The sequence below is a fragment of the Euleptes europaea genome, chromosome 14 (genome assembly GCF_029931775.1).
Source record: "Euleptes europaea isolate rEulEur1 chromosome 14, rEulEur1.hap1, whole genome shotgun sequence".
Lineage (NCBI taxonomy): Eukaryota > Metazoa > Chordata > Lepidosauria > Squamata > Sphaerodactylidae > Euleptes > Euleptes europaea.
This window is the reverse complement of record NC_079325.1, coordinates 11,725,041-11,738,133: the sequence shown is the minus strand read 5'-3', so window position 1 is coordinate 11,738,133 and position 13,093 is coordinate 11,725,041. Positions and strand designations below refer to the sequence as shown.

The following is a 13,093-nucleotide window of genomic DNA, read 5'->3' as shown; positions in this document are numbered from 1 at the left end:
ACAAATACAAATTATACACCACAATATAAATCAATGGAGCTGTTTACTTCACAGATATAATTCATGTCAAAATTAAATAAACAAATAAGCAATTCCTGTTAGGAGTGTTTGCTTCACATATCCATAACTGTGTATCAGCAGTCCAATAAGTCAAATAATGAATCCCAAATGGGTTTCTTATAGAGTCCGTTATTCTGGAAAAAACAATATATAGAACGCAACACGTTGTCAGTTCATTTTCAGTAAAGTATACCTTAGTAACCTGTGAGACTCCAGCAGGAGCCTGAAATGAGAATCCCTCCTGTAGGATGAGTTATTCCAAGTGGTTTTGTTGGATTGATTTACACAGCAATATATTGATGTAATGCTGCCATAAAACATCCAAGTGTAACTGAAAGTTACAGGCAAGTTACAAGGATGTGCTTTCCGGTATAACACAGGTAGTAGCTGGAGATCTCCTGCTATTACAACTGATCTCCAGCCGACAGAGATCAGTTCACCTGGAGAAAACGGTGGCTTTGGCCATTGGACTCTATGGCATTGAAGTCCCTTCTCTCCCCAAACCCCGCCCTCCTCAGGCTCCACCCCAAAAACCTCCCGCCGGTGGTGAAGACAGACCTGGCAACCCTACTCTGAAATCTTAGTTCTACTTGCTTATAGTGCTCGGTTGATAGTTCCTTGAATTATTTTGCAACGTTTAAGCTGCTGCTGATAGCTTTTTAGGCTGTATCTTTTAAGAGTTTAATGGACATTCCACAGATGCTGCGGGTGATAGTTAGTTTACAAGTTTTAATTTGCCATGACTGAATTTGGTACCTCTGGTACCAAACTGGTGAGGGTACAGGTCAGGAAAAATGAACCGTGTGGAATGTTGATGAATTCTTTTATTATCTCCCTTGCTTCACCTACTCAACACTTGCTTCTTTTATGAAATAGTGCACATATTTCAGTGCAATATGCATAACTGAAGGCTCAGACCGAGACCACTGTAAGTCAGTTAGAAGAAGAACAACTTTGGAGGATCAGATCTGACTGGAAAGGTCCATGTAGAAGAAGAGTTGGTTTTTATATCCTGATTTTCTTTACCTTTAAGGAAAATCAAACCGGCTTACAATCTCCTTCCTTTTCCCTCCCCACAACAGACACCTTGTGAGGTAGATGGGGTGTCGACCCTTGCTAGCATTTGGATGGGAGACCTCCAAGGAATACCAGGGGCACGACGCGGAGGCAGGCAATGGCAAACCACCTCTTAGCATCTCTTGCCTTGAAAGCCCTACGGGGTCGCCGTAAGTCGGCTGTGACTTGACGGCAAAGAAGAAAAAAAGAAGAGATGCAGGTGCAATTATATTTTATATTTTCTGATATTTTTGCCATCTACGGACATTGAATATCCTACCAAGGCCAGGGCTCCAGGTCCTAACAGGTTGGGAAATCTCATTAGACCTACCCCTAATCCAGCAGATAGACCCTCTCAGACATGGCAACGGGTACCAAGACTAGAGTTCCCGGTTGGATCTGGTATTAATTACACCGTACACATTGTGAGGATAAGCGCTTAATCTTAAAGCTGTTGACACTGGAAATGGCCCAGTCTAGCCCGGGGTGGATATTATGGAAGGGAACTCGGCTCTCGCAGCGATCATCGCATCATCTGTTGCCCAAATGTTCATTTAGTCATAGGTAATGGGTTTCCGATGGCATCTGGGGGTCTTTCTGTGTCATGTCTAATCTGGAATAATATATGACCCAAGCACTTCGCGGTATAGGGTTTCATCCTCATCTTACAACAAAATTAATATTGTTTTAATTTGGGGCTTGAACTTCCCCCATCCTTTAAAACACATTCCTCTTCGAGTTGTGCTACCGAGCTCACCGTGCCTTTCTTTTCAGTGGCCCTAGTTGGGTTTATTGTCCTAGCTTGGTTTCTGGGGTCTGCTTTTGAAAAGAATTTGGTAGCACCTGTTGGTGCAGAACTCTGACCTCCTGTCCATAACCAGGCAGCAAAGAGCATGACTTTTATCTTGGCATGCCTACATTGGTTGCCTGTCAGCTGCCAACCCCAATACAAAGTGGTGGTTATTACTTTTGAGTACCGAATAGGTGTACCTTAGAGAACCTTCTCCCAAAACAATCTCCCTGTCCTCTGAGATTGCCTAGTAAGGCTCTATACTTGAACTACTAGTGTAGGGCCTTTTTGGTGGTGGCATCCATGGACTGGAACAGTCTCCTCAATGATGGCTCCCCAAGTCATAATATATAATAATTCTTGGTTGTGTACACATTTAGGATGCAATGGCCTGATTTATGGGTCGGGTTTGATTCTAGCTTTACAGCAACCCTATACTAAGAAATAGGAGAAACCATCCCAATTTGCAGAGCTCTGATCTCCTGTTTGTAACCAGGCAGCAAAGAGCATGTGACTTTTATCTTTGCATGCCTACACTAGTTGTGTGTCAGCTGGCAACTCCAATGCAAAGTGTTGGTTATTACTTTTGAGTACCGAACAGCCTGGGCAAGGTGTACCTTAGGAAACTTTTCCCCAAACCAATCTCCCTGTCTTTTTAGATTGTCTGGTAAGGCTCTATACTTGAACTACTAGTGTGGGGCCTTTTTGGTGGTGGCATCCAGAGACTGGAACAGTCTCCTCAATGATGTCTCACCAAGTCATGATAGTAGAAAAGAGCAAGGGTCCAGTGATAGATAATAGTTCTTAGTTGTGTACAAGTTTAGGATGCTACTGGGTCTGGTTTGATTCTAGCTTATGTATGTATGTATGTATGTATGTAGTCATTCTTATAATCCGCTCTCCTCAGCAGAAGCTTGATTCTAGCTTTACTGCAACCCTATATTAAGAAATAGGAGAAACAATCCCAATTTATCATAGTTTTTTTAATGGCCCGATTTACGGGGTTAGATGGGATTCTCCCTTCTCTCCATGCTCTGCAAATTCTTGCAGATGCCACTTGCTCAGGGTAATTGCACCAAACTGCAATTACTTCTGTGCTGGAAGAAAGACAGGAATATCAAGGACATTTACACAAGGCACCGAACGAGAGAGGACAAATTTATTTACTCAACAGGGAAGGTTGCCTTTCTTCTCGTAATTATAAATATGTGTCAACAGAGATCATGACAAGGAATGCCCACCTACGTATGCGCTGAGTCAAAGCAAACCACAGTTGGAAAAGATACACAAGATGTTACATTACACCTATCCAGCAATGTCAATGGGATCTTGTCCTATTAAGAGGGTTCTTAACCTCTTCAAAGAGGAGGTGTTTTCGGACAGAGAACTGCGTCTGCGTTACGGAATGGAGACTCTTTTACCATACAAGATAAGACCGTTGGACCACAGGTGGATAAAGCAATTGCTAGAAGAAGTTCTGTCTCACGGGCTTTCCCCAGCAGCCCTTGGCTCAATGCACTGGACATGTAATGTCAAACAATCAATGCTTTCAGGTTCTCTTCTCCTTGGCTGTCGGCAGCACTAGTCCAAGTTAGTGCGACGAAAAGCTAGATCTCTCCACTACTCCACGGAGAGAAGAAGCTACTGGCGTCGGTTGGGGTTTATCTGCTTGGAGCTCAGGGATCAAAAACTCCAGTAGACTGTCCGCAAGACAGTAGACCATGTGCCTGAAAACGAGGAGAAAGAGAAAATTAAAAGGAAGTTTGATGGCTATGCCCATGGAGGTGACCATTAGAAGCTGTCTTAGCCTGCTGACCTACCTAGCTCAGTACTGTACACTTTTAAGTGGCAGCAGCTCTCCAGGATCTCAAGCAGGAAGGTCTTCCCCAATGCTCACTCCCTGAGATCTTTTCATTGCTCATGCCAGAACCTGGATGTCACATCTTCTGCATACTCTCCTACTGAGCTCCAGTCAGAGTAGACAATACTGACCTTGATGGATCTTGATGGTTCTCCAGATTAGAATCCTCTGCTCCTAACCACTACACCACCTGGCTCTCTAGATGTGTGGGGCAACATTCATATAAGGAGTTTGTGAGAAACGATCGAAGATATTTATCAAACAAAAGGCTGTTGGGTTAGGTAGTTAGGTCACATAGTTTGCAGGTAGGGGCCATGGCTCAGAGGTAGAGCATCAGCTTTACATACAGAAAGTCCCAGGTTCAATCCCCAGCATTTTCAGTTGAAAGGATCAGGTAGTGGGTGATGGGAAAGACCTCTGCCTGAGACCCTGGAGAGCTGGTGCCAGTCTGAACAGACAATACTGACCTTGATGGACCAAGGGTCCATTCAGTATAAGGCAGCTTCATGTGTGTTCAGGAGAAGTGTTAAGGGTTCCATATTGGTTAATCCTCATTTCATACCTATGTTTCACTTTGAATCCTGTGAAATTATAGACATGGTAGAGAGTTGCAACTTCCTCTCTTACTTTCCGTACATTCTTTGAATAATCTGTCACGCACACTACAACCATTCAGCTAAAGCATCTGTCAAACACACTACAACCATCCATCTCAAGAGGTCATACAGAAGCTGATGACCCACAAGGTTTGTTAAGAATGGGACGCCCCATGTTTGCTGTAAATGTTCTGAGATCTGTGTGCTGAGCTCCATCACAGAGACTAGTTCCTCCCCGGGAGACAAGAGCTTTGGACCTGGTCCAGAATGCAGCTTCATTGTGAAAACAGGAAGCATTTCTCTACTGTAGTTACACGCACACAAAAAAACCTTACGCATGTGATGCTAATGTGTCGTGGAGAACTGAGAACTAAGAGATGTGGATGTGGTGCTTGTGCCCACAATACAGGGTCCCTGGGCACTTCTACACTTCTCCATTCTGCCCTAGAAGACAGTGTCTGCCCCTTTACCACTCAATACACACTGGAGACAATGATACCTTTCTCATGCCATTACTAAAACACTAAATTCCACTGAATCCCATCCCCCCAACCCTACAGAATTCCACCCAAAGGAATTTTTAAAAACCATTCACCACAAATATTTCTTTATCAGCCTGTTAACAATGCAAGTTTGTCATGCTTACCTGTTTATGATGGGATGTTGCATGGACTCCAGCACCAGGCTCCAGCTTTCTTGACATTTACCAGTTCCAAGGATTTCTAGGATTATTTCTGTGAACATCAGAGATTGGCGTGAATTCCAATGACAAGACGAGCATTACAACATGACTCAAACGGCTCTTAGACTGCCTATTGGGATTTCACTCTGGATACCAAGAAAGCATTTGGAGAGTACAGAAATACCACCTAATGTGAAATAACTCTTGAATGAACATACTTTTAAGTTATAGATCTTTAGTCCAGCCTTAAAACAAATCAATCATCCTGCGTTTCCAAATCCTGGTTCTAGAAAAAGATTCTTGTTGAGACAGGGTATCTCCTGCTTGGCATACAGAAGATTCCAGGTTCAATCCCTGGCATCTCCAGTTAAAGGGACTGGGCAAGTAGGTGATGTGAAAGACCTCTGCCTGAGACCCTGGAGAACCGCTGCCGGTCTGAGTAGACAATATTGACTTTGATGGACCAAGGGTCCAATTCAGTATAAGGCAACTTCATGTGTTCATGTGTTCATAAAGTGGGCAACTCACCGGGCAAGATCCCCATGAGAATCTGCAAGGCCTGCTCTTCTGCCTCCGCTTTCTGCTCTTCTGTCCTGAGAGGCTTGGGCGTCCCTGGCAGGACTCCACCGGGCCATATCGACTCCTGAAGCAACCGGAGGTACTGGACCCAGCGCTGAGTGCAAGTCAGATAATCGACTTGCACTTCTAACCACCTGTTGTATATTGGGGGGAAATGAGACACAGATTCCTTGGTTTAAAGTGCCAAAATCACCCCTCTCCACTGTTTCAAACCCAAATATAGAAGAAAAAGATGATGATTATTTGGTTTTTACATGCCGACTATCATTACCTTTTAAGGAGAATCAAACTGGCTTACAATCTCCTTCCCTTCCTCTCCTTACAACAGACACCTTGTGAGGTAGGTGGGACTGAGTTGAGAAAGAACTGTTACTAGCCCAAGGTCACCCAGCAGGCTTCATGTGGAGGAGAGGGGAATCAAATCTGGTTCTCCAGATTAGAGTCCACCGCTCAGGTGGAGGAGTGGGGAATCAAACCCGGTTCTCCATATGAGAGACTGCTGCTCATGTGGAGGAGTGGGGAATCAAACCCGGTTCTCCAGAGTAGAGACCGCCGCTCATGTGGAGGAGTCGGGACTCAAACCCAGTTCTCCAGATTAGAGACCACCACTCTTAACCACTATGCCACGCTGGCTTTCAACAGCCCATATCCAGGAACAGACAACAAGCTAAAAATAAAGGGACCCAAACACTCTATGTAGGCTGCATTTGGGGTGCTTGAGAAATGGCTATTTGTAGGCCAACAAAAAATAGCTCAGTGGCGAATGTAAAAAGAAAGCCAACCCATAGCTGAACCACGACCTGGACTTCCAAAGAGAAACTGGCCCCACCGGACCCGAGCAATTTTGAACCAGACAGCATAAGAGGAGAGAGCGCGAGCAAGGGGTGTCGGCTTCCCTTTTGGAAACGCATAACTCGAGGGTGCAGTCATCGGGCCTCCCTTTGAAACCCAGGCTGATGGAGGAATGAAATTGTGGCTAAAAAGAGCTTCTTCATACCAGAGCTTACGACAATGGGAGGCCAAGGTTAAGTGAAGGAGCCCAGCCAGAAGGAGTGAGCAATGCGAAGGAGCTGAGTTGGGATGCCCTGTACCCTCGTCTCCACCTGACAGGTTAACCAACCTTATGGACAAATCAAGACGGTGTCGAGAGTCAGTGTGGTTACAATTGTTGGACTAGGATCGAGGCCAAACCTGGGTTCGAACCCTCAAACTGTTAGGAAGCTTACTGAGTGTCCTTGAGTCAGTAACATTCTGTCAAAGGGTTGTTAGGTAAAGATAGTCTCCTGTGCAAGGGGTGACGTCACATCACAACATTTGCTAGGCAGACTTGGTTTGCCAGTGCCTTCCCCAGTCATCTTCCCTTTATCCCCAGCAAGCTGGGTACTTATTTTACCGACCTCGGAAGGCTGGAAGGCTGAGTCAACCTTGAGCCGGCTACCTGAAACCGACTTCCATCGGGATTGAACTCAAGTCATGAGCAGAGTTTTGACTGCAGTACTGCAGCTTACCACTCTGCGCCACAGGGGCTCCCTCCAAAGAGTCGTTATAAGGAAAAAAATGGGGAAATGAGAATCCCATATACCAGGGGCGGGGAACCTTTTTCCTGCCAAGGGCCATTTGCACATTTATAACATCATTCGGGGGCCATACCAGGTGTAGATCTCCCCGTGGGGGGGGGGAGAGGCTAGGGTTGCCAGGTCTCCGGCCACCACCTGGAGGTTGGCAACCCCAGGCGAGGCCACGCAGAGAAGGCCTGGAGGGCTCCCCCGATCCTCCCCCCCTCCCAGGCAGGAGGGCAGCCAGCGGTGGGCCCAAGCAAACAAGGTGCCAGGGAGGAGCAGCCCGCGGTCGATCGGCAAGGAAGGAAGGAAAACAGAGAAAGAGGAAAAGGGAGAGAGGGAGAAAGAAATGGAAAGAGGGAGAGGAAGAAAAGGACGGAGGGAGACAGACAAAGAGACAGAAAGAGAGGGGGAGAGAAAAGCCTTCCCCCCCCACACACACACACATCCGCCGGCCCCACGCGACCTGGCCCCAGGCTCCATGCCTTCCCCGCCCCAGAGTCCACAAAAGGCCCCCTGAAGCCCGATCGGCTCCTGCGTGCATGCTCTGCCGCCGGGAGCCGCGGGCCTCTTCCCCCCCCCTCTCGCTGCTCAACAGCCGACAGACAGCAAGAGGGGCTTACAGTGTGCCCCTGCGTTCCTGCACGCTGCGTCTATAGGGGGCAACCTTGGGGGAAGCGTCCCTCTCCCTCCTCTCGCCGGCCAACAGCCATCAGTCGGCGAGAGGAGGCCAAAAGGGCACCACAGCACCCCTGCAAGCCATGGCCCCAGGAACACCCTCAGGGAGGGCCGCCCTATGCCAAGCCTCCGCGGCGGGGCCCCAGAGTTCCCGAGGGCCACAAAAAATGTCCTCGGGGGCCGCATATGGCCCCCGGGCCTGAGGTTCCCCATCCCTGACATATACCATGTGGAAGGAGGGGGGGATAAAATGAACACGCAAAACTGCATTATGCTAAGTCAGACCATTGGTCCATCAAGGTCAGCACAGTAGACTCTGAATGGCAGACTCTCTTCAGGGTCTCAAACAGATGTTTCATATCATCTGCCACCTGTTTTATTTTATTTTTTTAATTTTTAACTGGAGATGCTGGGGATTGAACCTGGGGACTTCTGCAAGCAAAGCAGATGCCCCAGTTCCCTGGCTTTAGGACCACTGCCTTTCCTCTCCTGCTCACAAAAACCCGGACCCAGAAGCCTGCCGTGCCAACTAAAGTTTGCCGAGCAAGTTGCTAAATTGTCTTGCGAGGGAGAGAACAAAAATCAAACCGCCAATAAATCAGCAACTATGAAGCACTCCAAGCCCTTCTCGAGAGCCAGCCAAGAGCAGAAGAAAGCGTCTCGATATTTTACTGGAAATGTTCCTCTCGCCTACCCTGTAAAAGTTTACAATGGTATAAACCACGAACAATGTGTTCTGTACCCCTGGCTGCGGGACAGGATGATGAAGTGTTTGTTTAGCGGAGCTACAATCCTTCCTGACCCTGCAGTGATCAGAGAGAGGGCTCTGAACTTTCTAGGCTGCTTTGCCAGTCTACATTGGATCAGGGGATGCAAATTTCAGACCTGGCCCTGCTCCTCTTAAAATATCTCACACCAGGGTTGCCAACTTCCAGGTGGTGGCTGGAGATCTCCCGCTATTACAGCTGATCTCCAGGAGGCAGAGATCAGTTCACTCGGAGAAAATGGATGCTTTGGAAGGCAAACTCTATGGCATTAAACCCCATTGAAGTCCCTCCCCTCCCCAAACCCCACGCTCCTCAGAATCCACCCCCAAAATCTCCAGGTATTTCCCAACCTAGGGCCAGCAACCTTATCTCACATTCAGAGAACCTCTATGTGCAGAGGCAGCATACAAATGGAGAGGAGGCATTCTCACCTTCATCCCTCTTTGTGAACTTCCTGGACCGGTGGCTGAACATAAGATTGGGGACAGACAGACTTTTGGTCTGATCCAGCAGGGCTCTTCATATGATCTAGAGGACCAGTTCAAGTGGAGCGCAGCAGCATGCCCGGGGGCCCACCAATCACTAATCCAGAGAAAGAAGATGCATCCTTTCTGCCAAGGCCAACAACAACTAACAATTAAGCCAAAGTAATACCATCCATTGCGAGCTCCACATTCATCTGCTGCATTTCTGGGCAGCCTCACTCTACATTCCTCTTTTATTTGTTCAAACGTCTGACCACAAAACAGACCCAAAGGAGACTGTTTAAATAATTCAAATTGACCAAGTAATTCAAATTAAAACAAGATGATGAAGCCATTCTCCATCTGAGCATGATAGTCTCTGTTCAACATTCCCTTGGGCCACATTTAGTAGTCATGACGAGTAACAGGCCAGCATCTCACCTCTACAATGATAGTGAATATGGTGCAGTGGTTAGAGTAGACACTGGGAGACCCATGGTGCAGTCCTAAGTAGATAGGGTTGCCAGGTCCCTTATCGCAACCGGCGGGAGGTTTTTGGGGTGGAGCCTGAGGAGGGCGGGGTTTGGGGAGGGACTTCAATGCCATAGAGTCCAATTGCCAAAGTGACCATTTTCTCCAGGTGAACTGATCTCTATTGGCTGGAGATCAGCTGTAATAACAGGAGATCTCCAGCTAGTACCTGGAGGTTCTCAAACAACGCCAGCCCTGATGGCTAAATAATATATTAAAGAATTATTCTTAAATACTAATGAATGCTTCCAATGCTATACAATGTAACTCAATAAAGTATTTACTCCATATAATTGTCTCTAAGAGTAATCATTCTTAACAATACATAAGATGAAGGATAAAGGGGACGTTTTCATTATTTAATCACTTAATAATGATATATTTTCAACACTATACTTTGTTAAGAATGTCTATGGAGTTATTTTTGAATATTTGTTGAAAAGCTTATATATGATTTTATGGAAAATAATAAAAATTCTTTTTTTAAAAAAAAACAATACATAAGATGAATCAAGTCCATACATGGAGTGGATACCAATATTTATACAAAAATCACAATTCTCTTATGTGTTGAAATGTCCGTATCCTATTGGAACAATGTAGTCACACACTTATGCAAGGAAGATGCCATTGGATTCCACGAGATGGGTTTCCGGTACTGTACCTGTTTCACCGCTGGGGCTTCTTCAATCGGGACAATCCTTATGTTGCTGCAAGGCGGATCGCCTGTCAAATAGCAGAAGAATGTATCTTCTCCTTCAAACGGATGGCATTAGGACCTGATTCATCTTATGAAGTATATGGAGGTTGGCAACCCTATAAACAGAGTGATGCCCTTCTATGCTTATTGGCTTCGATGGATTTAGAAGGGTGTAATTCCATGTGGGATTGCACTGCAAATCCACCTTCTGCCATGACCTTGCTGGGTGACCTTGGGCTGGTCACTTTCTCACATCTCCCATACCTCACAGGGTTGATGTGAGCATAAAATGGGAAAGGGGCGAACCACATATGTTGTCCCCGAGCTCCTTGGAAGAAGGGTCAGGTAAAAATGCACCATATTTACAGGCATACCAAGAGAACTGCCAGCACGGATCACCGCTAAAGTTTGAAATATGTGGATGGAGGGTGGGGATTAAAGGAAAGCTTTCTCAGTTCTAACCCCACTGCCCTAAAAAATCTCGTACCAAGAGGGCCCGTCCAAGTTTACATATTTTTGGAACACAAAGTAAAAGGACACCCAAATTACTTGGATCTATTTTTAGAAGGGCCATTCTTATCCCGTGTGATGGCTCAGGAAATGGATGCTGTATTTTAAGTGAGTGACGAGGCCTTTAACTTTGCCGTTTAACAGTTGTTTATAGAATTCTTTAATTTCTTCATGCACAACCATATTTTAAAAGACTCCAAGAGCTCTTCTGGTGAGCTGGGATAAGGCCTCCGATAAACCAAAGGCTGAATTCATCAGTTCCATCTTGCAGGAACTCAGGAGGGTCAGATCTGACTGAAAAGGTCCATGCAGAAGAAAAAGTATAAGGATACTAGCAGGTACGTTTTAAAACGCTCTCTCTCTCTCAACCCCCCCCCCCAGTTACTTTTCAAAAGTTACTGAAGTTGTGCACTGACTTTCCCCCTTTTTTGTGTAGTCACAACCATCCCTCAGCCCCCCCTCTAGCTTCTGGGCTGGTCACAGGGGTAGGGCAGGTGGTACCCTTTGGGAGAGACAGATTTGATCCCTGGTTGCTTGGCATGCAGAAGGTCCCAGGTTCAATCCCCGGCATCTCCAGTTAAAGGGACCAGGCAGGTAGGTGATGTGAAAGACCCCTGCCTGAGAACCCTGGAGAGCTGCTGCTGGTCTGAGTAGACAATACTGACTTTGATGGAGCAAGGGTCTGATTCAGTAGAAGGCAGCTTCATGTGTTCATGTGTTGCTGATACTGCAAGGCGTAATTAACAATCAAATGCTGAAAAGCAATGTGATAATGCTCTGTGGGTACACTGCTACGAGGCCCATCCTTAGAAAAACTCTCCCTCGGCTGCCTTGGTTGCATCGACACGTAGTTCTCCGTCCTCCCCTGTTGGCCAAAAAGACACACCTCTGGCCAGCACATGCAGTAAGCCTGCCAATGTGAGTAACACAGTCCGACTGGAACACCGCTCAGCTGGAAGGGGGGGCAGCTACGCAGCTGTTCTTGTGCTTAGCGGGGAGAATCCCTCCCTGCCCAGAATGTTATAGCTTCTGTAATAAAGCAAAGGAAAGACCTGGCTGCTGGGGCTGAAGTGTTACATCTGCTGCAGCGCAGGGGCCAGGCCAATGACGTCCTTGGCTCGCAGCTGTTGGAAGATCCAGCCGAAGACCTCCAGGTGTTTGGGAGGCACTGAGAGTCATAGCAACTTAAGGGTGCTGGGCCAGGGGCTCAGGTTTCCTCTCCTTCCACCGTCCTTCCGATCCCTGGAAGAGCTGAAGCTCAAAGGAGGGAAATACGCCTTCTCATGAGCCACCATGGTGTAGTGGTTAAGAGCGGTGGTTTGGAGCGGTGGACTCTGATCTGGAGAAACGGTTTTGATTCTGCACTCCTCCACATGAGCAGTGAAAGCTAATCTGGTGAACTGGATTTGTTTCCCCACTCCTACACATGAAGCCAGCTGGGTGACCTTGGGATAGTCACAGCTCTCTTAGAGCTCTCTCAGCCCCACCTACCTCACAGGGTGTCTGTTGTGGGGAGGAAGGTGATTGTAAGCCGGTTTGATTCTTCCTTAAGTGGTATAGAAAGTTGTCATATAAAAACCACTTCTTCTTCTTCTTCTTCTGGAATGCCTGACATGCCCCTGTTCAAGGTTCTCCGGTAAACAAAAGCTGGGAGAGATTGTTTTCTGCCCGGGATCCTGGATATCCAGTTGACCAGCCATTAGCCTGACTTGGAATGACGTGACTTTGTGTGGTCAAGTCAGAGGTACCAAGTCCAAGAAGATCTGCAACATGCACATTATGTTACATGTTCTCATCACACTGACTAGGGGCACGTGTTGGTCCTACGGTTCAGATTAAGCATTGTGCAGGATTTTTATACCACATCACCATACGCAAAGGGAGGTAGTTGGATTTTGGACTGGAGTGCTTTAGAAACTTCATTTATGTAGAAAAGTAGTTACCTACATGCATTTTACGTGAGGGACATTTGAAAAAGCATCCTGCCTCCAACAATCCACAATTTTGTGTGTGTGTTAAGTGCCATCAAGTCGCTTCCAACTCATGGCGACTCTATGAATCAATGTCCTCCAAAAGGTCCTATCGTTGACAGCCTTGCTCAGGTCTTGCAAATGGAGGACCATGGCTTTCTGATTGAGTCAATCCATCTCATCTGAAGAAGTGAGCTGTGGCTCACGAAAGCTCATACCCTGCCAGAAAATATTTTTGTTAGTCTTTAAGGTGCTACTGGACTCTTGCTCTTTTCTACATCTCATCTTGG

At 46.7% G+C, this 13,093-nt stretch overlaps 1 protein-coding gene across 1 annotated transcript in view; it reads right to left on the bottom strand.

Annotated features, from left to right (window-relative positions):
• Window positions 1-3,497: 3,497 nt before the first annotated feature.
• SNX19 (sorting nexin 19) overlaps window positions 3,498-13,093 on the bottom strand; it is a 41,658-nt gene continuing 32,062 nt past the window's right edge. Inside the window, exons 9-11 of the mRNA XM_056860307.1 lie at window positions 5,574-5,758; window positions 5,010-5,097; window positions 3,498-3,633 (exon numbers count right to left, since the gene is read on the bottom strand). Of these exons, the coding sequence (XP_056716285.1) occupies window positions 3,498-3,633; window positions 5,010-5,097; window positions 5,574-5,758 (409 nt within the window). The remainder of the gene's footprint in view (window positions 3,634-5,009; window positions 5,098-5,573; window positions 5,759-13,093) is intronic.